Below are 27799 nucleotides of genomic sequence, written 5' to 3'. Positions count from 1 at the left end.
TAGCAAAGCGGTAAATAGGCCTAACTGATCAACAATGTAACCAGTAGCCTGCAGCAAAATGGGTTATGGTAATATTTGCTCAAGATGCAAAATATGTATTATATTCCATGAGAAGAGGTGGATTCCTGACATGGGGCACCTTGTCCAACTTTCATTTCTCCGTGTGTGATTCCCCTTTTAGTCACTAGGGAGAGACCTTTCAACACGGAAAACAGCTGGTTGACTCCGGGTCCAACAGCAGTCAAACAGGCAGGGGCAGACAGCCGCAGTCATCCTCACCAACCGCACGCCGATCTGTGGATCACATCGTCCACGGGATGGATAACGACATCGCCGAACCTGACCCATCCCGGCAGCGCAATGGTGTCGTGGAAGGGCTTTATGGAGAATTCACGGACTCGCTCAACGCAAAGGTCAGATATTCTGTGAGTTTGACTGAGAGTGCTCTCACTATTCAAAAGATCTCATCGTCACCTGGACAGGATGAGGTGGTTTTCCATTTAGCTGACTGTCTTGGCTGCCTGGCTTATAAAGTGGAGGACGAAGCGGATGTTGGGGCGTTCTTTACAGCCTATTTCTACCCGTTCAAGAGGCGATGGATAAGCACAGGCATGGCCCGGCAGAAAGTAGAGCAGTGCTTTCGGGTCGCAATGGTCCAGGACCCTCTCACCAATCTTCAAGAGGCAGAGAGATGGGCGCGTGCCATCAGAGAGGCTTCTATCCGCCAGATACCCCGACGACATGGTGAGAAGCAAGGCTGCATAGTTGAAATAAAACAGTTGTTTCTTTCTGGTATAGTTATGTTTGATGAGGGCGTAGGTTCTAATTTAATTTAGCCAAACAGCATCAAACTGTAGGCTCTTTATATGGATAACCTGAAAAGTCTGTCATCATTGCCATATACTGTGGGTCTATATTTTTCCTCATTTATTTAGGAGGAATTGTATACTCTGCCCAGGGAAATGGGGCTTATAAATTCAGTTCGAAATGTGAGGGTAACTTTCCATCACCTTTATCCCATACTGCACCTAAGGTCCAGTAATTCACAACCTGCTATGATAGGCTTAAGTGCCAACTGACTGGGTAAGCTTGGAGAAGGAAATGGAATGTCCTGGAAATGGAATGTTGTTCATCGCTCACACCCAAGAACCAGCATTACCTGCTGTGTGAGGATGACTGCCAGTTACCCTTCTCAGGGTGAAATCATTTGCATAGATTTGCAACTGTGAAATTTCTGTATAATTTGTAAGGGGTAATTAAGTCATCCCAAAAGCAACATTGCTGAACCCAAGTACTCAAGTGATTGAACTCATCGTTTTTCAACTAATGGTGCTTATGCAGGTTGTCTTGGATCAGGAAAAACCTTATTACAACACAACCGTATTCAAATGCCTGCTTTTGAAATCTTCGGTCCATGTCATAGACTTAGGTCCATGTGCAGAGACCCGACTGACCCTACTGAATCAGTTCTGAACATGAAACAGAGTGCTGCTGATGCTAATTACCCAGTTATCACTCACTTAGGAGATCATTTAGTGTGGATGAAGTTGCCACAGGGAGAGCCATATGCAAAATATTATGCTGACATTCTGTCAAAATATCACACATTATCTTGAATTGAGTTTATCCAAGTTATTGCTACAAGATTAAATGTCTCACATTAATATGTGCTTCATTAAATTGCATTATTAGATTGGTTTTATTGGTTTATTCGGATCCCCATTAGCTCTTGCGAAGCAGCAGCTATTCTTCCTGGGCTCCACACAAAAACATAGAACATGACAAGGAACAAAACACTGATACGCTGATAGACAAGAACAGTCACACAAATAAGATAGGAGTGCATGTGCCAAGGGCCTAAATAGGCAGAATGTACGGGAATTTCCATCTGAATAAAAGGGGGAGCTGTCGAGGATTTAGTTAATCATACATCTATTCGGTTTAAGTTGCAACAAGGAGACACCCTCCCGCATAGAAACATAAAAATGTCTAACGGTCCTTCTCTGAGAAGGCACTTATATATTAATCAGATATTCTCTAAACATCAGCCCGAGAGCCTTGTATGAAGTCAAAATACAGAATCACACAGTGTTCATAATGTCATTGTGTCCCTAGTCCTTGTTTCCTCAGTAGCTCTGGCGTCAATCACTATCGAACGATATGAGAACAATCCATAACATTCAGTGACAGGTCTAGTGACCATCAACCCCTACACAAATGAGTATCATAAATAGAGCACTGGAAATCATGTATTACAGAACGCGAAAACATATACAGTGTACATATGCTAAGCATTGTGTTAATTATCTTAACTGAATATCAACTTTATTCATCTTAAATATTCCCCATTACATAGAGTGAAGATAATTGTCCATAAAACAGGGGTGCCTGCCTATTATCTGCTTAGGGGCCCATGCTTAGGGGCCCATGCTTAGGGGCACTCTCTAGACCCCTCAGTGGCATAGTTCTAGAGGAAACGGATATTTGATTTGGCAGTGACGGATTTGGAATGTTGGTTGCCAGAAATGGAGTCAGGTGTTGGTGGAATAAGGAATGAGGTCGCCCCGTGAATTGCCCTTTAGGTGTCCAAGGCAACTGAGACAAGGGCCTTTGTGTGAGTTGCACCTTAGGCCTGGAGCCAGCAGGAGTTGGAGTTTCAGAGCTTTGCCAAGAAGACAGATGCTAACCTGACCTGAGAGGTAACTGGTAGCATTCTCTCTGGCCTGCTGAACTTCAAAAGCCAGCAAAGAACATTTTTAAAATGTCAATTCGCACATATTAATGAAGTGTCTATCGATAGCCACTGATGATAAGCCATTGAAATGCTAACAACTGATGAACTGTGGCATGACTCAGGATTCCTGCTCTAGTACAAGAAGGCTTCCCCATCTGTAGTACAGTGACTACTGCATAATGCAATGATATCATTAATTGATATGTTTTTTTAGCATTCAAGATTCGGGCCAGACAATAATACAGTATTCAACAGAATATATTATGTATTTTAAATGAGTAATGGGACGCTAATAGATGCAACAAAATATGCCACATTAATTCCTTGTTCTAGAGCAGGGGTGTCAAACTCATTCCATGGAGGGCCTAGTGTCTGCAGGTTTTTGTTTTGCCTTTCAATTAAGACCTAGACAACCAGGTGAGGGGAGTGACCTTAATGTATGAAAATCAGAGGGACAGAGGGTGTATGAAAGTCAGAGGGTGTATGAAATTCAGAGGGCCCGACTAATCCCTGTTCTAGAAGGTGTATGAAAGTCAGAGGGACTGACTAATCCCTGTTCTAGAGGGTGTATGAAAGTCAGAGGGACTGACTAATCCCTGTTCTAGAGGGTGTATGAAAGTCAGAGACTGACTAATCCCTGAAGGGATATTTATGTTAATTCATTTCATTTTATCTGGTGATGCAGCTGGATAGGTTGGATTAAGAAGGCAATTGCTTTTTTTGCTGTAAGGTTCATGTTTAGGGAAAGCTATCAGACACTTTCAGTGCGTAATACCACATCATTTTGTTGAAACTGTAGATGCTAGATATTCCTTTAAAAAAAAGTATATTGTGGTTCAGTCACAGCTTGACTGGGTAAGGACTGCACAGTGTGTGTTTACGTATCTACAGTCTACCATTCAGTTCCTGTCACAGCCAGGTCATAACCGACTGAATGAGGCGTAAATAATGAAATCCTCAAACAATGTGATGTATCTTTGCACATCAAAGGCCATGGAAGTTAATATCCTGCTATTTGCAATGCTTAGAGGTACCATGAAATGAATGTCTGCATTTTTTTACTTTTGACAGGGTTGACTTTCACGAAGGTAAAACGTTTTCAGTGTGAACTTAAACGACTAAAACCAGATATGAAGTATGTAGAAAAGATAATGGACCTATATATTTTTAAATAAGATCATCTTTGATAACTAACAATCACCAAAATAAAAACTCTGGGAGAATCTAAAATTCAAAAAATGTCATGGCCCCCATTGATTTTGTTATAATGTTTGAGTCACTCAGATAGCATAAGAACACAACATAAGCCATGGCAAAATGTGTAAAATTGCAGGAAATTAGCTTTAAAACTTCAAAATGTTGTCTCTCTGTGTGTGTTCCACAGAGAGGGTATGTATCTGTCACTGTGATATCGCCCTACGGCCCAATGCTCTGCTGGCGCCACAGTGTCTCTCAGTGATGGAGACAAGAGCTGAACGGTGCCCCTGCTACATCAGTGGCCTCTCACCCCAGCCAGGATGTTCCCCGGGGGCCCTCGTCTCCCTCTCTGCTCCCTCAGACAGGCCTGCCTGTGACAGGCTGTCAGAGCCCCTGGCTCTACCTCTGTGGGCTGGGTGTCTAACCCCCAAACCTAATCTTGGACTCACTCAAGCTTGTTTGCAGATATGCCAGCTATGTCTGAGTCATGGAGGTAGTGTTACACCTTGGGAACACCTGAGACATCAAGCTTTCACTTAAAGCCATTTCTACTTATATTGATGTGTTAAAGCAATAATGCAATAGTGTGTGGACATAATGATAGATATTATGTTCTAAATTCATGTGTTTGGTAATACTATATTTATTGCTTTAGTAGTAGATTGATTATACACAACAAAGTTGATCAGTTAATCAGTTCCGTTAATTGGATCCCAGTCTCAGTACTTTGTTAGTACTCACACTTACTCAGCCACCCCACCTCTCTGTTTACCCTTTTCCTCAGAGAAACACACACACTAGCTTGCTTGTCAGACAGCCCTTCAGCATGAGTCAGGGTCACATCTGCCCACAGGCCCTTAACCACAGCCTCACACACACACACACACACACACACACACACACACACACACACACACACACACACACACACACACACACACACACACACACACACACACAGTACCTAAAAGGTTGTTTCCGCAGAAATGACTCTGGGCAGCATGTTACAAAATATGACTTAGGGAATGGGCATCAAAGCTTTAATTATTAAATCAAAAACAAGATTGAGCTGGCTCTTCATTTAGGGTCCTCACTGTTTCTGTAACCAACTGAAACAGAAGCCCTGTTCATACCTAGTTCTAACATGCGCCTTGTGTCCTGAACTTGTCAGTATTCTGATTGTGCCCACATCTTTAGACAGGTGTAGACGATGAAAAGACACATTGTGATTTGATTGTAATCAGATCTTCCTGAGGTAGTCAGGCACGGATTGTGTCTGGATATCAGTCAAGTGTAAACAGATCTCCAATGGTCAAACTATTTAAATGATCATTATACCAGCCTCAAACATCATTGACAGATACCACCATTGATTTACGCCACCAGTAATTGTCTTAAAATAAATACATTCATGTTATTTTGAAAGAATATCTGTCAAATAATTTGCTTACAGGGAGGCACCAGCTAATCTGGTCACAATGCGGACACAGTGAACGGATAAGAGACACATTTTAATACAATGTGTAGAAACGACAAACCTTGATCACATTGGATCATATTGATCAGATCACATGTTAGCGCAAGGTGTAAACAATGCTATAATGAACCCTGTATGACTGCTACTGAAACCTTTGTAACTATCAAGCTCTGATAACCAACTTCAATTTGGATAGCTTTGCTTTCGTGCTGTATCCATGTGAAGGAGTTTTTTTTCCTGTGATAAGTGAAACACAGAGCTATACAGTATTTCTAGTTGCAGTCCATAGGTGCACAAACGTACACTTCTTTTAATGTCAACTCAATATGTTTTCCATACCCAAGATAGACCTAATAATGATAACCAGTCTTTGACTGATTAGATCACCTGTGAGCACACCTCTTATTGACCCATGAACCATGGAAATGCTTCCTCAACATATACTCTGAGGCTTCTGGGAGCTGAAGCAATGGGAGGCCCTATGTTTGAAAGTAACGTTACCAAGTTAATGAGTAGGCCAACGTCTAGTTTGCGTCTTTAGTTTTAGCCCCAAGCAACCATTAATGTACTGCTAAAGGAGACTGAAGGAGTCAGGAGACAGGAAACACAGCAGAATACAGCAGAGCATGACATTGCTTACATGGAAATATCTCATGTTCTGTGGTGGTAAAGGCGGTGCTGAATTCCTACTCACAAGCTGTCAGGGGAGGATGTTAAACCGCCTCTGTATTTGAGGCACAAGGACTACAGCATTGGCTTTGACCCCTGAGGAGGCAGCGATTGTTCTGTCATCCCTGAACTGTTTTATCGAAGCCTTTATTTGGCTCATTGTATTGAGAGCATTTTATAGAGCTCATTTTTGACCTCACTTGAGTGGAAAAACGGACCCTAAAAGTTATGTACCAAACGGCAGCATCCACCATTGTGTCTGAAAGACATGTAGTCAGAGCCTTTTGTGTATAAAAGCCACATTGTGTAGTGTGAAGAAAAAAATACAATGGCAACCCTTTGTATGAATGGGGAAGAGTTAGCAAGACTGTGTTTTGATACTGTCTTAATACTGCTCTTTCTGATGGTTTCACACTTCACTTTGAGATTTTTCGGTACCTCTGCTGTCCCTGCACAGGAGCCAAATGAGTAGGAGGTGCCACTCCAGGTCAGCCGGGTGGTAATTGGATTTCTAGGCAGGGACAGGAGAGGCCATTTCCGCTCAGACGGCACTGGGCATGAACCAGACAGAGGGGCCTTGTGTGGAGGGACAGTGGCACAGCAGGGTAAGGGTGTACTGGTGCCAGTCCTGTTGGCATGAGGCTACAGGATGGAATTTACAGGGCAGCGCAATGGCTGTTTCACTGCTCCCAGGGGTCCAATTAGGCACATGGGACCGGTTCCAATGCCCAGCAGAACCGGACTCACACTCACTGGTGGGTAGTTGCTACCGCATGTGGTACATGCAGGGTTCAGAGGATAATGCTCAACTGCCAACCTTGATCCGGTACTGATAATGTCTGACAGGGTTAATTTGTGTCTGAAGTACTACTCATATCTCTAATCTCTGTAAAGATGACCCCAATTAGTCGATTGGTCGATTGTTTGGTCGATAGGCTGTTGCTTGACCAAGATTTTTTTAGTCGAGCAGTGGCAAATATATATATTTTTAATTATGTGGACTAATCCATTTTGAGGCCGCAGGGATGGCAGACCACAGTATCACCAATAGTACATTTACCGTTAATTACCATAATTTCTCATTTGGAATGTTTGTTTAGTTATGGTAATTTATGTTAATACATTCAATATCTTGTCATAATTACAGGTCCTGGGTGGCACAGCGGTCAAAAAGCACTGAGGCATTACTGAGGCATCACTACAGCCCGGGGTTCGATCCCAGGCTGTGTCACAACCGGCCGTGACCGGGAACCCCATAGGACTGCTCACAATTAGCCATCCGGGGTATGGGAAGGTTTGACTGGTGCGGCTTCCCTTGGTTCATCGTGCTCTAGCAACTCCTTGTGACAGGGCCAGGCGCCTGCAAGCTGACTCCGGTCATGGTGCGGCTGACATCCGGGTTAAGTGAGCAGTGTAATAAGAAGTAGGTGGCCAGATGGGTCATGTTTCGGAGGACCTTCGCCTCTCCCGAGCCAATTGAGGAGTTGCAGAGATGAGCCAAGGGACCTAATTTGGGGAGAAAACAGGGTAAACAAAATATGCTTGTGACCATACCGCCTGTTCAGGGTCGGGCCTGGTTAGTACTGGGACAGGAGATCGCCTGGAAATACCAGGTGCTGTAAGCTAAAAACTATATTATTATTACAGTCTTACCAAACATTGTTGGCAGAGTGCACAACCTAAGTTTTGGTTTATTTCATTCAATTTCCGAGCTGTCAATTTATTCACTGTCTTTTATTTGAAGCGCTCCTGTCAATCTTGAGTAAGTACATGCACCTGATTACACATAGAAGTAGGCCTAGGCTACCTGGCCTGCGTACAAATGTAGACCTATAAATGTGCCCATTTGGGGATCTGATACTATTTCTGATTGTCTTAACTCACCATCACTGTTGAGCTTCTCAAAAGTCATTTTTCCTTCACCTCAAACAGCAAATAAACAAAGTCTGTTTTTACATCCATTGAGAATGACAATAGTTCCTTAACGTAGCCTAATTGAAAAATTCACTCCCTTTTGATAACCACTCAGCATGAAAGGGTGAAAAAATCTCAGGCTCTGATCCAGTTGTAACATCATAAAATAGGCCTGCCTGATTACTTCGTATCCCTTGCGCAAATAACCTACAGCTGTGTCTGTTTGGGAAACTCTGAGAGCCCAGGATATTTTTACATATTGGCAATGGCAATAGAAGTAATTTTTTTATTTTAATAATTGTCATTTAGATAGAATTGTGATTAACTACATGACATTGATTTTGAGACATGAGGACTTTAATATAAATTAAATTAAACTGTTCCACGAATATGTGCATATGAAAATCATAACTGGCACGCAGATCAGGAGAAATGGTATGATAACTTGGCACTCCAAATGGAAAAGGCTGCCAACCGCTGGTGTATTCTATTACTGGCAACTTCAGGAGCATAATGGCAGAATCTGTGAAGCCCAGCAGCAGCGAGAGGAGGAGGGTCGGGTCAGGAACAACTTCAGGAGCATAATGGCAGAATCTGTGAAGCCCAGCAGCAGCGAGAGGAGGAGGGTCGGGTCAGGAACAACTTCAGGAGCATAATGGCAGAATCTGTGAAGCCCAGCAGCAGCGAGAGGAGGAGGGTCGGGTCAGGAACAACTTCAGGAGCATAATGGCAGAATCTGTGAAGCCCAGCAGCAGCGAGAGGAGGAGGGTCGGGTCAGGAACAACTTCAGGAGCATAATGGCAGAATCTGTGAAGCCCAGCAGCAGCGAGAGGAGGAGGGTCGGGTCAGGAACAACTTCAGGAGCATAATGGCAGAATCTGTGAAGCCCAGCAGCAGCGAGAGGAGGAGGGTCGGGTCAGGAACAACTTCAGGAGCATAATGGCAGAATCTGTGAAGCCCAGCAGCAGCGAGAGGAGGGTCGGGTCAGGAACAACTTCAGGAGCATAATGGCAGAATCTGTGAAGCCCAGCAGCAGCGAGAGGAGGAGGGTCGGGTCAGGAACAACTTCAGGAGCATAATGGCAGAATCTGTGAAGCCCAGCAGCAGCGAGAGGAGGAGGGTCGGGTCAGGAACAACTTCAGGAGCATAATGGCAGAATCTGTGAAGCCCAGCAGCAGCGAGAGGAGGAGGGTCGGGTCAGGAACAACTTCAGGAGCATAATGGCAGAATCTGTGAAGCCCAGCAGCAGCGAGAGGAGGAGGGTCGGGTCAGGAACAACTTCAGGAGCATAATGGCAGAATCTGTAAAGCCCAGCAGCAGCGAGAGGAGGAGGGTCGGGTCAGGAACAACTTCAGGAGCATAATGGCAGAATCTGTGAAGCCCAGCAGCAGCGAGAGGAGGAGGGTCGGGTCAGGAACAACTTCAGGAGCATAATGGCAGAATCTGTGAAGCCCAGCAGCAGCGAGAGGAGGAGGGTCGGGTCAGGAACAACTTCAGGAGCATAATGGCAGAATCTGTGAAGCCCAGCAGCAGCGAGAGGAGGAGGGTCGGGTCAGGAACAACTTCAGGAGCATAATGGCAGAATCTGTGAAGCCCAGCAGCAGCGAGAGGAGGAGGGTCGGGTCAGGAACAACTTCAGGAGCATAATGGCAGAATCTGTGAAGCCCAGCAGCAGCGAGAGGAGGAGGGTCGGGTCAGGAACAACTTCAGGAGCATAATGGCAGAATCTGTGAAGCCCAGCAGCAGCGAGAAGAGGAGGGTCGGGTCAGGAACAACTTCAGGAGCATAATGGCAGAATCTGCGAAGACCAGCAGCAGCGAGAGGAGGAGGGTCGGGTCAGGAACAGGTTAGGCTTATTGATCTCTGGCTTCCTCTTCAGTAATTTGTGTGTCTTAATTTTTAATCGCAGTGCTTATAGCATCAGACAAGCTAAGTAGCCTGCATATAGTTGATTTTATTCAAACATAAGGTGTGTCTATAAATGGAAAAATAGATGTTTATAAATTTGGAACAATCTATTGGTCGAAAGAACAGACGACTCTCGACTAAAATTTGTTTTTGTCGGGGACAGCCCTAAATCTCTCTTATGATTCACTATGGCCTCTGAGAAGACAGTGTCCCCTGTGCAGAAAGACAAGGACATCTATAGTAACTAAATTGTGTTACCTCACTTATGTGCAGATATGTGCACCACGTCATTGCTTTCTCTCTCGCTCTGCTCTGTGTGCATCTTGCTAGCTTTCACTCAAATTGCGAGGGGCTGAAGCTCATTGGCTGGAACTCAAATTGCTAAGGGGCTGGCCCACCTGTGGGAAAATGTAGGGAAAATAGCGCAGCACAGAAAAACTGTTGCTTTCAAACTAGGGATTTGTGGCTAATTTAGGCAAAACTGCAGATTGACACATCCAGCCCAAAGCGGGAGGTTTAAAAAATACTTAGTATTCGCCAATGTTCCGGAGCATATCTTCAACTTCAACATTAGGGGAATGACTTGAGGTGGCATATGTTTTGTTAGACTTACATTTCTGGGGGAAAATAAGTGGGTCACAAAAACAATAACGTCAAGCACCATCTGTGAGTGAATGGTGTCACTGCCCTTGGCATCACTGTTTAATGCTATTGTTTTAACACTGTTTTTCTGCCAAGGGATCTAGAGGGTAGAGACTCCGTTCATAACCTGTTTGACATGTCTGAGATTGATGTCAGAAAAACATTTTGGAAGACAATGGAGAGTCACATGATTGATGTTTCCTTGATACTAGAAAATTAAGCGGAGCAATTCTTCCCTTGACAGCTTGAGAATACCAACTCACAAACTATTCCTTCTTCCCTCTTCTGTTTATCTACATCTCTCACTCTATTGCTCTCTTTTTCTATTCTCTCTCTCTCTCTCTCTCTCTCTCTCTCTCTCTCTCTCTCTCTCTCTCTCTCTCTCTCTCTCTCAGATGTGAAGTATTATGAGCTACGGCGGCCCTGCAGGGTCATGGTTCTGGTGAACCCCCAGAGTGGGCGGGGCCAGGCTCTCCAGCTTTTCTCTGGGCAAATCGAGCCCATGCTCACCGAGGCTTCAGTCCCCTACACATTGGTCATCACTGGTCAGTCCCATACACACACTGGTCAACACTCAGTCCCTTACACACCTACCTGCTTGAACCCTATTATCTCACTGCCCTGATTGCATACACACACACATGCACACGCGCACGCACGCACACACACACACACACACACACACACACACACACACACACACACACACACACACACACACACACAGTGTTTGACTGCACTGCCTTGTTGGATCCCCTGCTCCCAGTATTATATACTCTCAACTGCTTTTCACTAACAGTAGCAATGAGTTCAAAGTCACTGAACTCTGCATAACCTTTCACTGAAAAAAAGTCAGGTATCTTTGAGCAAGCAGGAACAATCCAAGGAGCCAGAAAGACTTTTAAAAATCACTTCAGCTACACATTAACACCACCACCTATACTTCACCATCACCCAGTATAGCTGACAAGAAACTATCTCTGCCAGCGTTACAAACCATCACCAAGACACCTATGAGTTGTTCAATGCCTTCTTAATCTTTGAAACAACTGAAAAAGGAGAGAACAGAGAGAGAGGAGAAAGAGTGAGTTCAGTCCCAGGGGACATGGGGAAGGTTACCATCTGCATGGTGGTGAAAAAGGGCAGGCTAATTACCAACGTTCGGCATGACGATGTTGGGAGCTGGGGCTGGGAGAATATGTGTCACCAGAGGCTCTCTCAGCTAGCGCTGCTTCCCTCCACTGCCTGGGTACTGTAGCTAGCCTGTCTGAGTGGATTAACCAGCGCCACCTCGCTGCCCTGCCTGGGTACTGTAGCTAGCCTGTCTGAGTGGATCAACCAACGCCACCTCGCTGCCCTGCCTGGGTACTGTAGCTAGCCTGTCTGAGTGGATTAACCAGCGCCACCTCGCTGCCCTGCCTGGGTACTGTAGCTAGCCTGTCTGAGTGGATTAACCAGCGCCACCTCGCTGCCCTGCCTGGGTACTGTAGCTAGCCTGTCTGAGTGGATTAACCAGCGCCACCTCGCTGCCCTGCCTGGGTACTGTAGCTAGCCTGTCTGAGTGGATTAACCAGCGCCACCTCGCTGCCCTGCTTGGGTACTGTAGCTAGCCTGTCTGAGTGGATTAACCAGCGCCACCTCGCTGCCCTGCCTGGGTACTGTAGCTAGCCTGTCTGAGTGGATTAACCAGCGCCACCTCGCTGCCCTGCCTGGGTACTGTAGCTAGCCTGTCTGAGTGGATTAACCAGCACCACCTCGCTGCCCTGCCTGGGTACTGTAGCTAGCCTGTCTGAGTTGATTAACCAGCGCCACCTCGCTGCAGAACTATCATGTCACCTACTAGTCTATGCCAGAGGACTAAGGCACTCTGAGAGGATCGTCTTTCAGCGAGGGGGTGAATCTGGGGGTTTTCTGTGGTGTGTGTTCATGTGCTTGTGTGCACCTGCATGTGTGTGTCTCCCTCAGAAACTGAGGGAGCTCATGTGGAAAACAGTTCAATGTTCAAGTAGCTATGTATTCAGGAACTGAGAGCAAAAAAATGTTATATTGGGCATGCGGTATCATCCTAACACAAAAGGGACCTTGGTTCATATCACATTAACAGAGAGTAGCTACCAAGCTATAGCTCATCAGAAGAGACGATTACGTAAAATCCAGAAAGTCAAGAGATGGTGAGGTAGCTCCTGCCTATGTGTGTTTGTGTGTGGCAGTGACCCTGTGAATAAGGAGAGGGCTGGGAAGTGCAGCCTCAGCCTCCAACCAGCAGTGCTGAGTCAGCCGCAGCAGCCTCCCTCTGCCTGACAGCACAGGACCACATCACTCCGCTCTCAGTCTTCCCATACATACCAAACAGCATGGACTTAAAGGAAACTCAGTGGGTGAGGGAGGGCTAGGGGACAGGTACATGTTATGCTAGGAGAGGAGGAGAAGAGGAGGAGGAGAGGGGGGGTGGATGTCTTCCGGTCATTTTTCAAACCTCAACACATACGGTAACTCAAGCAGAAAAGTAATGCCCTTGTGATGACAATACCTCAACAAAACCCACAGAGACACAGGCATAGACACACGCAATTGCAATAACAAACAAGCACAGTACTGCCTTTAGCAGAGCTGATGTTTGCTGCAGAACACAAGTCTCAGCTGGCAGAATGGTGCTAGACAGTGTGCTTAGGACATCTCCAATAAGACCCCCTGCAGCGCGACTGTCTCAAGGACATCTCCAATAAGACCCCCTGCAGCGCGACTGTCTCAAGGACATCTCCAATAAGACTCCACTAAACAAACAGAGTCGGCCCCAGTCGTCACATCAACTATCACAGCAGTGGCAGATGTTTGCACTAAGGCCTGCTGCTTTAAAGACTGCCATTGGCCAGTTGAATAGCCGCTGCACGGTCTAATGATATGTATGGACTGATAGAGGGAAATTGAATCCCTTTTTTCTCCCATCCCACTGATCCCTCCCTGGGGGCTTCTGGTGAAGGGAGGCCATCTCTCAGACCTTATTCTCGCCCTCTTTCCTCCCTCCTTCTCGCTGTCTCTCTCTCTCATTGCGTTTCTCTCTGTCTCCCATAGAGCACCAGAACCATGCGAGGGACCTGGTGAGAGAGACTGATCTGTCACAGTGGGACGCTCTGGTCATCCTGTCAGGAGACGGGCTGCTGTTCGAGGTGTGCCAAGTATAGACACTGCATGAACATGTTTCCAGCATAGCTAACTTGTCTAAAGTTTCCCTAAGGCTGTTTGAATAAGCAGTGGGGTTTGTGGGGTACAACTCTCAGTTGGAGGGTCGTGGCCTGATGCTGTTTGTGTGTGTTTGCCTGTCCGGTCAGGTGTTGAATGGTCTTCTGGAGAGAGAGGACTGGGAGGAGGCCATCCAGACCCCACTGGGCATCTTACCAGGGGGCTCGGGCAACGCCCTGGCAGCCTCTGTCCACCACTACACTAAGTAAGTCCACTAATGAGACATTTAAATGGATAGAGTACAGTAGAATGGAAAGCAATAGGAAAACTGGCCTGGACAAAGAAGGTGATTTATCCCTTTTCTATGGATGTAATTATCTGACTGGGCAGATTAGGCACATTTCTCGAGAGACAAGGGAGAGAGATAGTGTCTGCTTCAGCTTCACACTTCATAAAGTCCAAGGAGAGTCATTATTTGACGGTTGCTGATAGCTACTTTTAATGGAGTGATGTAATGGGTTCTAGAGCAACTGGAAATTCAGTGGACTACTACTGAGGTAGTGTCTGGACCGCTTTTATTACTGCCGGAGCCCCCTAAATATACAACGTCAACAGAAAAACAACAACAAAATACACAGCGAGTTGAATAAAGCTTTGCAACCTATGAACAACCCTAACCCTAACACCCCTGTTCAACCCAAACCAAGCTAACACTAGCCACACCATTACCCTCGCCACAACCATTACCCTAGCCATAACCATTACCCTAGCCACAACCATTACCCTAGCCACAACCATTACCCTAGCCACAACCATTACCCTAGCCACAACCATTACCCTAGCCACAACACTTACCCTAGCCACAACCCTTACCCTAAACACATCCCTTACCCTAGCCACATCCCTTACCCTAGCCACATCCCTTACCCTAGCCACATCCCTTACCCTAGCCACAACCCTTACTCTAGCCACAACCCTTACTCTAGCCACAACCCTTACACTAAACACATCCCTTACCCTAGCCACAACCCTTACCCTAGCCACATCCCTTACCCTAGCCACAACCCTTACCCTAGCCACAACCCTTACCCTAGCCACAACCATTACCCTAGCCACAACCATTACCCTAGCCACAACCCTTACCCTAGCCACAACCCTTACCCTAGCCACAACATGGCCACAACCCTTACCCTAGTCACAACCTAGACACAACCCTTACCCTAGCCACAACCCTTACCCTAGCCACAACCCTTACCCTAGTCACAACCATTACCCTAGCCACAACCATTACCCTAGCCACAACCATTACCCTAGCCAGAACCCTTACCCTAAACACATCCCTTACCCTAGCCACATGGTTGTGGCTAGGGTAAGGGTTGTGGCTAGGGTAAGGGATGTGTTTAGTGTAAGGGTTGTGGCTAGCCTAGCCACATCCCTTACCCTAGCCACAACCCTTACCCTAGCCACAACCCTTACCCTAGCCACAACCCTTACCCTAGCCACACCCCTTACCCTACCCATATCCCTTACCCTATCCACAACCATTACCTTAGCCACAACCATTACCCTAGCCACATCCCTTACCCTAGCCACAACCCTTACTCTAGCCACAACCCTTACTCTAGCCACAACCCTTACACTAAACACATCCCTTACCCTAGCCACAACCCTTACCCTAGCCACAACCCTTACCCTAGCCACATCACTTACCCTAGCCACATCCCTTACCCTAGCCACATCCCTTACCCTAGCCACAACCATTACCCTAGCCACAACCATTACCCTAGCCACAACCCTTACCCTAGCCACAACCCTTACCCTAGCCACAACATAGCCACAACCCTTACCCTAGCCACAACCATTACCCTAGCCACAACCCTTACCCTAGCCACAACATGGCCACAACCCTTACCCTAGCCACAACCCTTACCCTAGTCACAACCTAGCCACAACCCTTACCCTAGCCACAACCCTTACCCTAGCCACATCCCTTACCCTAGCCACATCCCTTACCCTAGCCACATCCCTTACCCTAGCCACAACCCTTACACTAGCCACATCCCTTACCCTAGCCACATCCCTTACCCTAGCCACATCCCTTACCCTAGACACAACCCTTGCCCTAGCCACAACCATTACCCTAGCCACATCCCTTACCCTAGCCACAACCCTTTACCCTAGCCACATCCCTTACCCTAGCCACAACCATTACCCTAGCCACAACCATTACCCTAGCCACAACCCTTACCCTAGCCACATCCCTTACCCTAGCCACAACCCTTACCCTAGCCACAACCATTACCCTAGCCACAACCCTTACCCTAGCCACATCCCTTACCCTAGCCACAACCCTTACCCTAGCCACAACCCTTACCCTAGTTTCATGTCCACACCCCAGTTCAACACTAACCCCGTTATCTTACAGTCAGACAGTGAAGATGGTTATGTTTAAAGTACTGTAACTGTCCAGTGTTTCCAGATCTCTATGAAATATGACCTATAATTAATTACAATATGAGTTAAATAGTGTTCCTTCCAACAACAAAAAAATTTAAGAATGTTAAAAACAGCTTTTCTGTGTTGGAATGGTGTGGGCATACCCCAACAACAGAATGGTGTGGGTGTACAGTGTACCGGTCACTAAAAATATGAACGTGAGTAAACTGCTGATTGGCCAGCTCATCCTCCTCAGGAGTACGACATCATACTCTATGAGGAGATAGCAAGCATTTTTGAAACAGTCACTTTTGAGTTTTTCTCCTAGTTGTACTTTGGCCACAAAAACGAGTATAGGACGAGTCAACAACATTATTTGGGTATGAGTTAGCAGAATAGGAATTTAAAAGTGAGATTTTCACTGGACAGTTACTTTAAAACAATGGGATTAGGATTTAACCGGTTTGTGGACATGAACCTAGGGTTAGGGTTATGGCGAGGGTTAGGGTTACTGCTGTAAGTACAATGTATTACCATTCTAGAGTTAGGGTTAGGGTCATTACTTTTAATTGAAGGAGTAGCTCCGGCTCAATTGAACCACAGACTGATACCTAACTGCCTCAGTCTACTGTGAGCTGACTGCTACTCCCTGCAGGTCTCCCCCGGCCTGGGGTAAGGAGCTGCTGCTGAGCTGTGGCTTCCTGCTGTGTAAAGGCCTGGTGACTCGGCTCGACCTGGTCTCTGTCCACCTGGCCTCCAGCCAGCGCATCTTCTCCTTCCTCTCCCTGGCCTGGGGCTTCGTGGCCGACGTCGACATCGAGAGCGAGAAGTACCGCCTCGTTGGCCCCATGCGATTCCTGGTGGGTACGCTGATGCGCCTGGCCTCCCTCAAAGTATATCAAGGTAGGCTGGCATACCTGCCTGCTCCTCCCTTCACACCCCAGAACTCCTCCCTCTGCTCCTCTCTACCCTGTGGGCCCAACAGCTCCCCCAATCAGAACTCTCGCCACAACCACATCACAAACTCCAACCACAACACCGCCCACAACTCCTCCAACATTGCCAACACAACCATGAGGACCGAGCCCCAACCAGTCAACCAGAAGGGGCCTCCTGACTCGCTCCTAGCAGACCTGGAGCAGCCGGTGCCTGATCATTGGACAGTAGTGAATGAGGAAGACTTTGTACTGGTATTGGCCATGTTCCAGTCCCACTTAGCTGAGGACCTGTTTGCCGCCCCTGGGGCCGCAGCAGACGACGGCTTCATCCACCTGTTGTATGTGCGTGCAGGCATCTCCAGGCTAGCTCTGCTCACACTCTTCATGACCATGGAGAAAGGGGGGCACCTGGCTATTGGCTGCCCACACCTTGTGTATGAGAGGGTGAAGGCCTTTCGCCTGGAGCCTCTGTCCCCCGAGGGAGCGATCACTGTGGACGGGGAGATGGTGGAGTACGGGCCAGTACAGGCCCAGGTTCATGAAGGAATCGCCAGGCTCATCTCAGGCTGAGAATCTACGTGGAGAGTTTGTCCTCCCCACAGCTCTGACTTCTTGCTCCCTTTCTTACTCTGTCTACTGTATATACAAAGTGCCAAAGACATTATATTAGCCTTTGGAAAATTCCCCCTCTTTTTTTCTACAGATACATTCAGTATCTATCTCTGTGTCCTGTTGTTTAGAGATCCCTCCCTTTCCTCTCCATGCTTCATTCAGGGTCAAAGCCATGGATGTTCTTGCAGCTGGATGGTCTCAGCTAAGAGTGTGTGTGTATGATAGTGTTTTGTGAGCGGTGTGTTTAGTAGGGAGGGGCCCATGGCTGTGGAGTACCTTGTGTACACTTATTAGTGTGACACAAGTGAAGAGAAGCACATTCTTCTGTCTCGCGAGGATGTGGCAGGCAACCAGCTCTACGCCCGCTATCTAGCCCCGGGGTAATCATTCTGTGGAGGATGAGACACAGGCCTGACATGAAGGCCTTCCCCCCTCAGGATATACTGTTCGAGTCATGGATGTAGGTTCTCTATGGAGAAGCACAACGTTGGAGAATGCAGCATTGTAAACCTCCACCAATGATATTAGGTTACTCTTCTCCCTCTCACCAGTGAAAACCTCCCCTTTACCTCCGTGTTTAATGGATGGGGTGGAAGGGGTTAGGTGCTAGTGAGGTCGTGTTAAAGCAGCATGGAGGTTCAGGAACCTGGCCAGCTGAGGTTACCTTCTTATATATCTCGCCTGTCTCCTACCCTGCTGCTGCTGCAGCTCAAACCAACATGCTTCTTGGACCACCTTCTTCCTGACACACACACACAAACACACAGGCTTGACACTCCCTTTCAGATCTGGAGCACTCAGCAAGGAGGGGGATGGTCTCGTCTGCTACATATGACCCCTTCTAGCTGTGTTAAGGTTGTACTCCCTCCTCCTTCACAAGATGTTGGAGCCATCAGCACCTAATGTGTCCTTATTTTGAAGCTTTATGGGTGAATAAAAAATACTAGCGGATAGAACTACAAGCAGTTGAAGATACAGCAGCACCATTGTTGATTTTTATGAACGGTTTTATTGTAGATAAAATAATATAGATATTTCTGTTGTTTTCTGTCCAAGCACACACTAAGAAGGGAAACATGGTTTTGCACTACGCAGCACTGCATGGGTCAGTGGGTTTTGCACATTGACTCGATCAATAAGAGTTGGAGCGACCAGGCCAGAGTGCTGCGCTCTCTGCTGGGGCCTTTTTCTTGTCGGGGTGGAGATGATGAGCATTAGTGCACAGGAGCATTAGTGCACAGGAGCATTAGTGCACAAGCGCAAATGTGAGCATTATCATCAGTTCTACTCGCACCAGTTCATGCCAGGTCGGGTTCACCCCAGAGATATAACAATTACTGTTTTAACTAATCCTAGAGCACACACTTGGTTAGGTTTGACTCAAAATGTCATATGGGTGGAAGGGTTTTAATGTACTGTATAATTAATCTAAAAGGATGCTTAAAATGACTCTACCTGAAGGTATGCTGACTGCAGATGTAACATTAACTTCTCCCATTCTGATTTCAATCTTCCATGTCTGTGCCTGTACCTGACTGATATGCCTTTAGATAAATACAAGTTTAAGTTTTATTTGTCACATGCACAAGTACAGTGAAATGCTTAACTTGAAAGCCCTACCCAACAGTGCAGTATTATATACCTCAGGTACGGTAGCTCATGCTAGACTATGTATACTGAGTATATATATATATATAAGTATAATACATTTTTTTTAAACAAGGGGGAAAAACACAAGAAAGAAGAAAGAAGAGAGGAAGCTATATACAGTGTCAGTGCCAGTACCAAATATACAACGTACAGAGATACTGGAGTTTTGAGGTAGATAGGAAAATGTAGTCAGGGATTAAGAGAAAGTGACTGGAAGTAGGATAAATCATTTATTATAATAATATTAAACATACTGTATGGTACCTTTTACCCCATACATACCTATCTACCTACCTAATCCTCATTTGTCAGGCTCTGCTGGTGGTGTTGACAAGGTCATAGACCATGCATACACAAGTTAAAGCACATATCCAAATTGAGAGATTAGCTATGCAAATTCTTTCAATGTGGCCCGTTCTGGGACACCTCACTGCTCTTTATGCAGTGAGAGGGGTCCCCCTAGTGGATTTACCTTAACCAGTCATTGCAGTGCAAGTGGTGGAAGTTCTGACAAAGTACTTGCACATTTGTTTCTATGGTACAACAGTAGTGCTGTATAAAATCTTATGATAGCTCACTTTCATTCTTTGTATGTTTGGTTTCATTGATTCACTAGCATACTGGTATCCAGGTTATGAAAACAATTACGAGCCATTTTGAATTCAACTACAATCACTTCATAATCAATTCCTAATCATATTTCCATCTGAATATCAAAAACCTGCATTTGAATCACCTCAGGTACGGTAGCTCATGCTAGACTGTGTATACTGAGTATCATCTCTCCTCAACCGAACAGACAAGCGGACATCCACTGCTGACCCTGGCTGACCCTAGTGACTGTTATGTAATATGTACAAAAAACAACAGGTCTCAACACATCTGAGTGGAGTAATTGCAATTGTGTTGAACTACTGTTATCTTCTCTATCCTGTACCCTTGGCTGGTAGGGTGGACTGTGGAGTGACTACATCATAGTACTGTTATTAATATTCAAATACTGCTGTAGTCTTCTCATTGCATTCATGTCATTTTTATGTCATCATTACCGTGTAGGAGGGAGATCTATATTTTTCCAGGGTTTCATTTAGTAAGAACCACAACTAAATACATGAATCATGCTGTATCGACTGTCTGAATGGTAATAAAATTCCCACATTTTCAAGAGTTCTGTCTTGTTCATCATTAGCAGCCATCTTTTCATCAACACTGTTAATTGTTTTTATCTAAAGTGAAAATGATAACCCAGTGGTTAATATTGTCCATTACAGGTGTTGTGTATTTGAGGGTGTATTAAAGTTCTGCTTGTAGGACCAGACTAATCTTATCTTTATGATAGCAGTGTTCCAATGTCAGTACTGCTGACAGCTTCTCTACCTCTAACCATGGATACCCATTCTAAATATCCACCTGTTGAGAGAGTAACCACTAAATAATATCATTTGTTGGCCTATACTAAGGAGACCGGTATAGAGAACCTGGCTGGAGCAAGAGTTGACCACAATTACTCCATGCCTACTATATCTCCCAAATATACAGGAGAATATCCACTTTGCCATGTGTCAGTCAAACTCAAGGGATGACGATAGAAGCTAATACGCCGAGTTGTGGAAACAACTTCTATAATCTGTCACGTGACATAGTAATAATCACTGGCTTTATAATGAAGAGGTGGACGTCTTTCAGGGCACGCAAGAGAGAGAGGAGGGAGGAGATAAAGAGAGGGTGAGATAAGACAATAAGGCAGGTAGAGAGTGTTCGGATGAGATTGCATCAGGTAAGTAAAGCAACGTTATTTTCAGTTACAGTGCTCTTGTCGGTTACCATATAATTTCAGAGTATCTGCATAAGAGTATCTGCACATGACGGCAATCAAATATCGAGGAAAAAATATATTTTAAATGCATTACATTCAGTGTGTTAATTCTCTATTCTGTGTTACATTAATTATTTAGGCAATTAATAAACAGGTTGTCACAACACTGCCATTTGTGCGTAAAGCAGCTGACCTCAGGTCGCTTAATTTCTGGTTCTAGTTAATTGCTCTCCACTCTCCCTCGCTCCAAATTCTAATATTTAATTCATGAGCACCGACGTCGTACTATTCATATTCTAAATGGTAAAATGACTCACATCTACATGGACCACATCCTATAAATACGGATTATACTCCCTCTTGGTCATCTGTGCACAGGCTGACCCAACAAGAGGAGGAAATTGAAGATTAACCTTCGTGTAACAGCCAAGAGAGAAGACTTGTGCAAACAAACAACAATAGAAGGAACAGAAGAATATCGAAGTAATCCAACTGGAGTTATAAAAGTTGTAAAATGTCTCTAGTGGGCGCCCTGCCTTTCCTGAAACCGCGCCTATCCCCTTCTGTTTCTCCTGGGCGCCAAAGAAGACACACACTGCCAGCAAGCGAGTTCCGGCCGCTCAACACTCAAGATGCTATCAGCGTGTTCGAAATCGAGAAAGAGGGTAAGTTGTCCATAGATTCAATTATAAATGTGTGTATGTATTATGTGTTATGAATTAATGGCACGAATATACAATGTATTAGCGTTATCAGGGGTACTCAAGTCACGCGTAAAACTCGTGCCAACAGCCTCTCCTTGGGCTTTACGCACGTTGACTGGGCGCGCTAGTCTGTCTCTTCCTTTCCATAACACTTTGTATTAATCCCTTTTTATAGGTTTAATGCACTGATACGGATCCGCCTTGGCAGTCTTAAATACAGTGAGTCCAAAGATGATGAAAACGTGTGTCTCTCTTTTCCTCCGCCAGCCTTTATCTCTGTGTCAGGAGATTGCCCGCTCCACCTTGATGAGGTGCGTCATTTCCTCATGCTGTGTCCAGAGCTGTCCATGGGCTGGTTTGAGGAGGGGAGACTAGTAGCCTTCATCATTGGGTCCCAATGGGACCAGGACAGACTCGCCCTAGTAAGACACCTTCTATGATGTTATATAATTTCCTATTGATTCATAGGTCATTTACTCTATATCTTACTGTGTTTTTATTAGCTCACTGATAGTTTTTCGAAATCAGGTGCTCTGTATCACATCACTGTACATATTATTGAATTAACTCTACTTGAGCTACATTTGCATTTTTCCTTTGCTGCAGGACGCCCTAACTCTTCACAAGCCCAAAGGTTCCACAGTTCATATCCATGTGCTGGCGGTCCACCGGACCTTCCGGCAGCAGGGCAAGGGCCCTATCCTGATGTGGCGCTACCTGCAGTACCTACGCTGCCTGCCCTATGTGCGCCGTGCAGTGCTCATGTGCGAGGACTTCCTGGTTCCCTTCTACCAGAAGTCTGGCTTCAAGGTGCAGGGCCGCTGTTCCATCACGGTGGCATCACTGACCTTCACAGAGATGCAGTACCCTGTGAGGGGCCATGCCCTGATGCGGCGCAACAGTGAAGCTATTGGTTTTCCTCAGACTGCGTTATTATTGGAGAAACAGACTCAGAGGCTTGAGTCTGTGTTATTATTGGAGGAACAGACTCAGAGGACTGAGCCTGAGCCTGCTGATGTGTAAATCTTTTTTTACTGAGTAAGATATTAGATTCCTGCTGTACATATCAACTATGATGTAAAATAAAGTGATGTAAACATTTACATTTATATCTAAGATGGTAGTCTAAAGTGCACACCATACACGCATGACCAATGCAGGGAGTCTTTAAGCTTTATTACAATGTTTTAATTTAACGTTAGTTAATATGTGAATATTTCAACGTTAACTAGCTACATGCTAATGAATGTTAGAACAAATATTGTGTGACTTCTGTCTGTGTGAGATTATATTTTTACTGCAAATGTTCCCGTTTTATTTATTGTAAGTTTTGTCTGAAGGTTTGGGTTGCAAGCCCCCTCCTCTCTGACGGTATATGGACTGACGTCACTGACTACCAGGCTTTAGCAGCTCAACCGTGCCTCTTTATCTCTATTAGTGGGCATTAGGTATACTGTAAACGTCTGAGGATTTACAAGAGGATCCTTTCATTGGACTGCCAGTAGATCTAGTGACTTAACAAGCCCGTTTTCATACGATGAGAAAAGTAGGCTACATCCACACCAATTTGGATTACTGTTTGTCTATTCATTTCCCTTTGGGTCATATGTGCAGAGCGTTAATCATGTAATATCTTCTCTTACTCCACCAGAACCTGTCTTACCCTTGAAACCAATCATATCTTTAATAAATATGTTTTTGTACTGTTTTTGTTATTAAAAAATATAATAAAGATGATAATGTATTAACTTTCTGAGCATGTTCAATTTGGATGACTTCAGTATAATAATGATAATAATATAATTTATTCATAAGAATACACAACATCATATGCATACTTTGGCTGTGTTTACACATGCAGCCAAATTCGGATCCTTTGCCAAATTATTGGTCCAAAAAGTGGGAAAAGATCCGAATTGGGCTACCTGTGTAAACGCAGCCTAACATTTGTCACGACCCAGAACTAAAGATTGCGTGAACATGGCCAGCTACTGGACAGGAAAGACTACTGGACAGCAGCTTTCAATCTATAGCTAGAGGACTCCTGATATCTCCAGGTGACTTCAACCTACTTACGTCTACCTTCGGTTCATTTCTTTCCATCTCTTTCTTTCTCCTCCTTGCCTCTTCTGACCTCACCCTTTCCCGGACCCCTCCCACTCACAAGGCAGGCAATACGCTTGACCTAATCCTTACTAGAGGCTGTTCGCCTACTAATCTCACTGCAACCCCCCTCCAGGTCTCAGATCACTATTTTGTTTCCTTTTCTGTCTCCCTCTCCTCCTCCTCCCAATCCAATCAGCCCCTACCCAGATAGTCATGTGCCGTCGCAATCTTCGCTCTCTCTCTTCCACTACGCTATCCTCATCCATCCTATCATCTCTCCCTTCTGCTAAATCCTTCTCCCTCCTGTCTCCTGATTCTGCCTCTTCAACCCTACTTTCCTCCCTTTCTGTATCTTATGACTCGTACTGTCCCCTTTCCTCCTGGCCGGCTCAGCCCTCCCCTCCGGTTCCATTACTGAGAAAATCATTGCGAGCATACAGAGCAGGGTGAAAATCGAGGAAAGCTAAACTTACGGAGGACCTATCATCCTTTCACTCCCTCCTCTCAACATTTTCTTCCTCTGTATGCGCTTTGAAAGTCACTTTCATTCACTCCAAATTTCTTGCTTCTTCCTTTAACCCTAGGAAACTCTTATCCACCTTCTCCTTCCTCTTTAATCCTCCACCCCTTCCTCATCCCTCTCTGCAGATGACTTTGTCAACAACTTTGAAAACAAGGTTGATGACATCAGCTCCTCATTCACTCAGCCTAGTGAGTCTATTGATCCCACAGACACAGAACAACTACGCTACGCCTTAACCTCTTTCTCCAGATAAAATCCTGAGACTAGTGAGGTCCAGCCACCCGACAAACTGCCCGATAAACCCATCCTGATCATCTCTGTGGAGACCTTCTCCCGTTCCTCACTTCCCTCATCAACTCATCCCTGACCACTGGCTGCCTCCCCTCTGACTTAAAAATGTCCAGAGTTGCTCCCCTCCTCAAGAAACCCTTGACCACTCTGACATCAAAAACTATAGACTGGTATCCCTTCTTTCTTTTCTTTCCGAAACATTTGAGCGTGCTGTCTCTGACCAACTCTCTCGCTAGTTCTCTCAGAATGTCAGTCAGGCTTCAAGACAGGTCCCTCAACTGAGACTGCTCTCCTCCGTATCAGTGAGGCTCTCCTCACTGCCAAAGCTGACTCTCTCTCCTCTGTTCCCATCCTCCTCCTAGATCTGTCCACTGCCTTTAACACAGTGAATCATCAGATCCTCCTCTCCACCCTCTCAGGGCTGGGCGTCTCAGGCTCTGCACACTCTTAGATTGCATCCTACCTGACAAGCCGCTCCTACCAGATGACAGCTGGATGTCGGACCACCACCTCAAGCTAAACCTTGACAAGACGAAGCTGCTCTTCCTCCCAAGGAAGGCCTGCCCACCCCAAGACATCTCCATCACGTTTGACAACTCTACGGTGTCCCCCTCCCATAGTGCAAAGAACCTTGGTGTGACCCTGGACAACACCCTGTTGTTCTCTGCAAACATCAAAACAGTGACTCGATCCTGCAGGTTCATGCTCTACAACATCCATAGAGTATGACCCTACCTCACACAGGAAGTGGCATAGGTCTTAATCCATTCACTTGTCATCTCCCATCTGTACTACTGCAACTCACTGTTGACTGGGCTCCCCGCTTGTGCCATCAAACCCCTGCAACTTATCCAGAATGCCACAGCCTGCCTGGTGTTCAACCTTCCCAAGTTCTCCCATGTCCCCCTGCTCCTCGGCAGGCTCCACTGGCTTCCAGTCAAAGCTCGTATCCACTACAAGACCATGGTACTTGCCTACAGAGCAGCAAGAGGAACTGCTTCTCCCTCCCTAGGCTATGCTCAAACCCTACACCCCAACCCGAGTGCACCATTCTTCCACCTCTGTGGTTGTCCCACCTAGCTACTTTAAGATGAATGCACTAACTGTAAGTGACAAAAATGTAAAGTGCAGGGGCTAACTTTTGACTCAAATTGAAAAGTTACAGATTGTTATAGTTCCTGACTGTCAGTTTCGGTGAGGGTGAAATAGTAATAAAGCACTGACTGCCATATATTAGTGTTGTCTTTTTACATGAAGTGTATTATTACACCTGCTTAAATTGATAATCTCTCTCAAGGTGGCATTTATTGGAGAGAAGGTAAAGCCTTCCAGAGTACATTTTTCCCAAATAAGGCATACTGTCACCCTGTCAGTCTTCATCCACAAACCTGCCAGGTGAACAACTGAACCCACACGGAAGGGTAAATCTGGCTCAAGGAAATAAACTCCCCTCACTCATTTATTTAGAACCAAATCTACAAAAGTAAGCTCAATTATAACATGATCCTATTTTTTATCCTAAAATTTTATCATGATAAATTCTTTAAATCCCATCTACAAAGGGGAGACAACCACCACCATACATGTCAACAAAGCCATGTAAACACTGCTATGGTGTGTTTGAACTAATTATAGCCACAGATCACCTAATTCCATCCTTTTGGTTAGAAATGTGTGCATTTCCCCTTGCTGCTCTGGATGTAATAGTGTTGGGATATTTTCTAGCCGTTAGTGAGGAGTGCTGCTGTACGATGTGTTTGCTGAGGTCACAGCAATGAAAGAAGGTCGACTCCCCCAGCCATCAGTGTTAGAAGCGTGAGCGGCACTAAATTGTATTAAATGAAAGACAGGTGTCAGTGATGCCTATTCATCCCAACAGTGGAAACAGAGTGGTGCAAATGCTTCCTCTTGTGTGCAGTGGACACAGGATCAGTGCCAAAGACCGTGGTATGGCATTATGGCAATAATCACACAGTAATACAAAAGGGCCTGCAATTACTATCGTCATTCATTATGCTTTGTTTACAATAACTGAAACCAACTTACTGTCACACCCTGATCTGTTTCACCTGTTTTTGTGCTTGTCTTCACCCCCTCAGATGTCGCCCATCTTTCCCATTATCCCCCGTGTATTTATACCTGTGTTCTCTGTTTGTCTGTTGCCAGTTCGTCTTGTCGAGCCTACCCGCGGTTTTCCCATACTCCTGTTTTTGCTCTAGTCCCTGTTTTCCTGGTTTTTACCATTCTGCCTGCCGTTCTGTACCTTGTGACACTACCCTGGATTACTGACCTCGGCTTGCCATGAGCCTGCCTGTCACAGATCCCTCCGGAACTGTGTCATTACGCGCACCTGGTCCCCATTTCCCTGATTGTAATTGTATAAATGTGCCCTTTGGTTCACACCATTGGGCTGTCGATTATTGTTCCAATGTCATTTGGTCGTGTGAGTACCTGTGCTGTGTTTTGGCTTTTGTGCCGCTTGTATTGCACAGATGACTACGGGTCTCGTCCCGGTGTATTTATTCAAGGTACTCCTCGCTCTTTTGTTTGGGTTTCTAACCTGTGTTTTGTATATGTGTTTGTTTGGTCTTCGTCCCCGTGCCTTTACATGGCACGCTGTAATTTGGGTAAATAAAAACCCTTATTACACATTCCAGCACCTGTCTCCCGATCCCTTTATACCAACGTGACACTGCGTGCCATTCTGTACGTTTCGGACTCTGCTCTGGATTACTGACCTCTGCCTGACCTGTCGTTTGCCTGCCCCGTTTTTGTAATAAACTTTTGTTACTTCGAACTGTCTGCATCTGGGTCTTCTCCTGAGTCGTGATACTTACTGTACTTTCATTGAGGTGGACGGACGATTCCATGCCACACCACCTTCCGTACTGCTAGTGAATGAGTGAGTTGTCGTCATAATGTACACCATAATTTGTGTCGTTTCAGTCATGACAGTTATTCAGACAGCATGGACAAATCAACAAAGTGGTCCCTTAGACCTT

The 27799-nt window shown here is 45.6% G+C and overlaps 2 protein-coding genes across 3 annotated transcripts; both read left to right on the top strand.

Annotated features, from left to right (window-relative positions):
• Window positions 1-317: 317 nt before the first annotated feature.
• LOC139423999 (sphingosine kinase 1-like) lies at window positions 318-20504 on the top strand. The gene is made up of 5 exons (XM_071175673.1): window positions 318-744; window positions 10937-11086; window positions 13614-13708; window positions 13871-13986; window positions 16813-20504. Exons 1-5 carry the CDS (start codon window positions 318-320, stop codon window positions 17663-17665), a joined length of 1641 nt encoding a protein of 546 aa, XP_071031774.1. The 3' UTR covers window positions 17666-20504.
• A 549-nt stretch (window positions 20505-21053) lies between these two features.
• Window positions 21054-23621, top strand: LOC139423997 (serotonin N-acetyltransferase-like). 2 transcript variants are annotated; one of them, XM_071175671.1, is made up of 4 exons: window positions 21054-21134; window positions 21552-21838; window positions 22145-22299; window positions 22484-23621. In XM_071175671.1, exons 2-4 carry the CDS (start codon window positions 21688-21690, stop codon window positions 22898-22900), a joined length of 723 nt encoding a protein of 240 aa, XP_071031772.1. In that variant the 5' UTR covers window positions 21054-21134; window positions 21552-21687; the 3' UTR covers window positions 22901-23621. The 2 variants fall into 2 exon arrangements, with proteins under 2 accessions (XP_071031772.1, XP_071031773.1); XM_071175672.1 differs by lacking the exon at window positions 21054-21134 and having other exon boundaries at window positions 21148-21838.
• The last annotated feature ends 4178 nt before the right edge of the window (window positions 23622-27799 follow it).

Source organism: Oncorhynchus clarkii, chromosome 13 (genome assembly GCF_045791955.1).
Source record: "Oncorhynchus clarkii lewisi isolate Uvic-CL-2024 chromosome 13, UVic_Ocla_1.0, whole genome shotgun sequence".
NCBI classification, from domain to species: domain Eukaryota; kingdom Metazoa; phylum Chordata; class Actinopteri; order Salmoniformes; family Salmonidae; genus Oncorhynchus; species Oncorhynchus clarkii.
The sequence above is the reverse complement of the archived record's forward strand: the minus strand, read 5'-3'. Positions and strand labels throughout refer to the sequence as shown.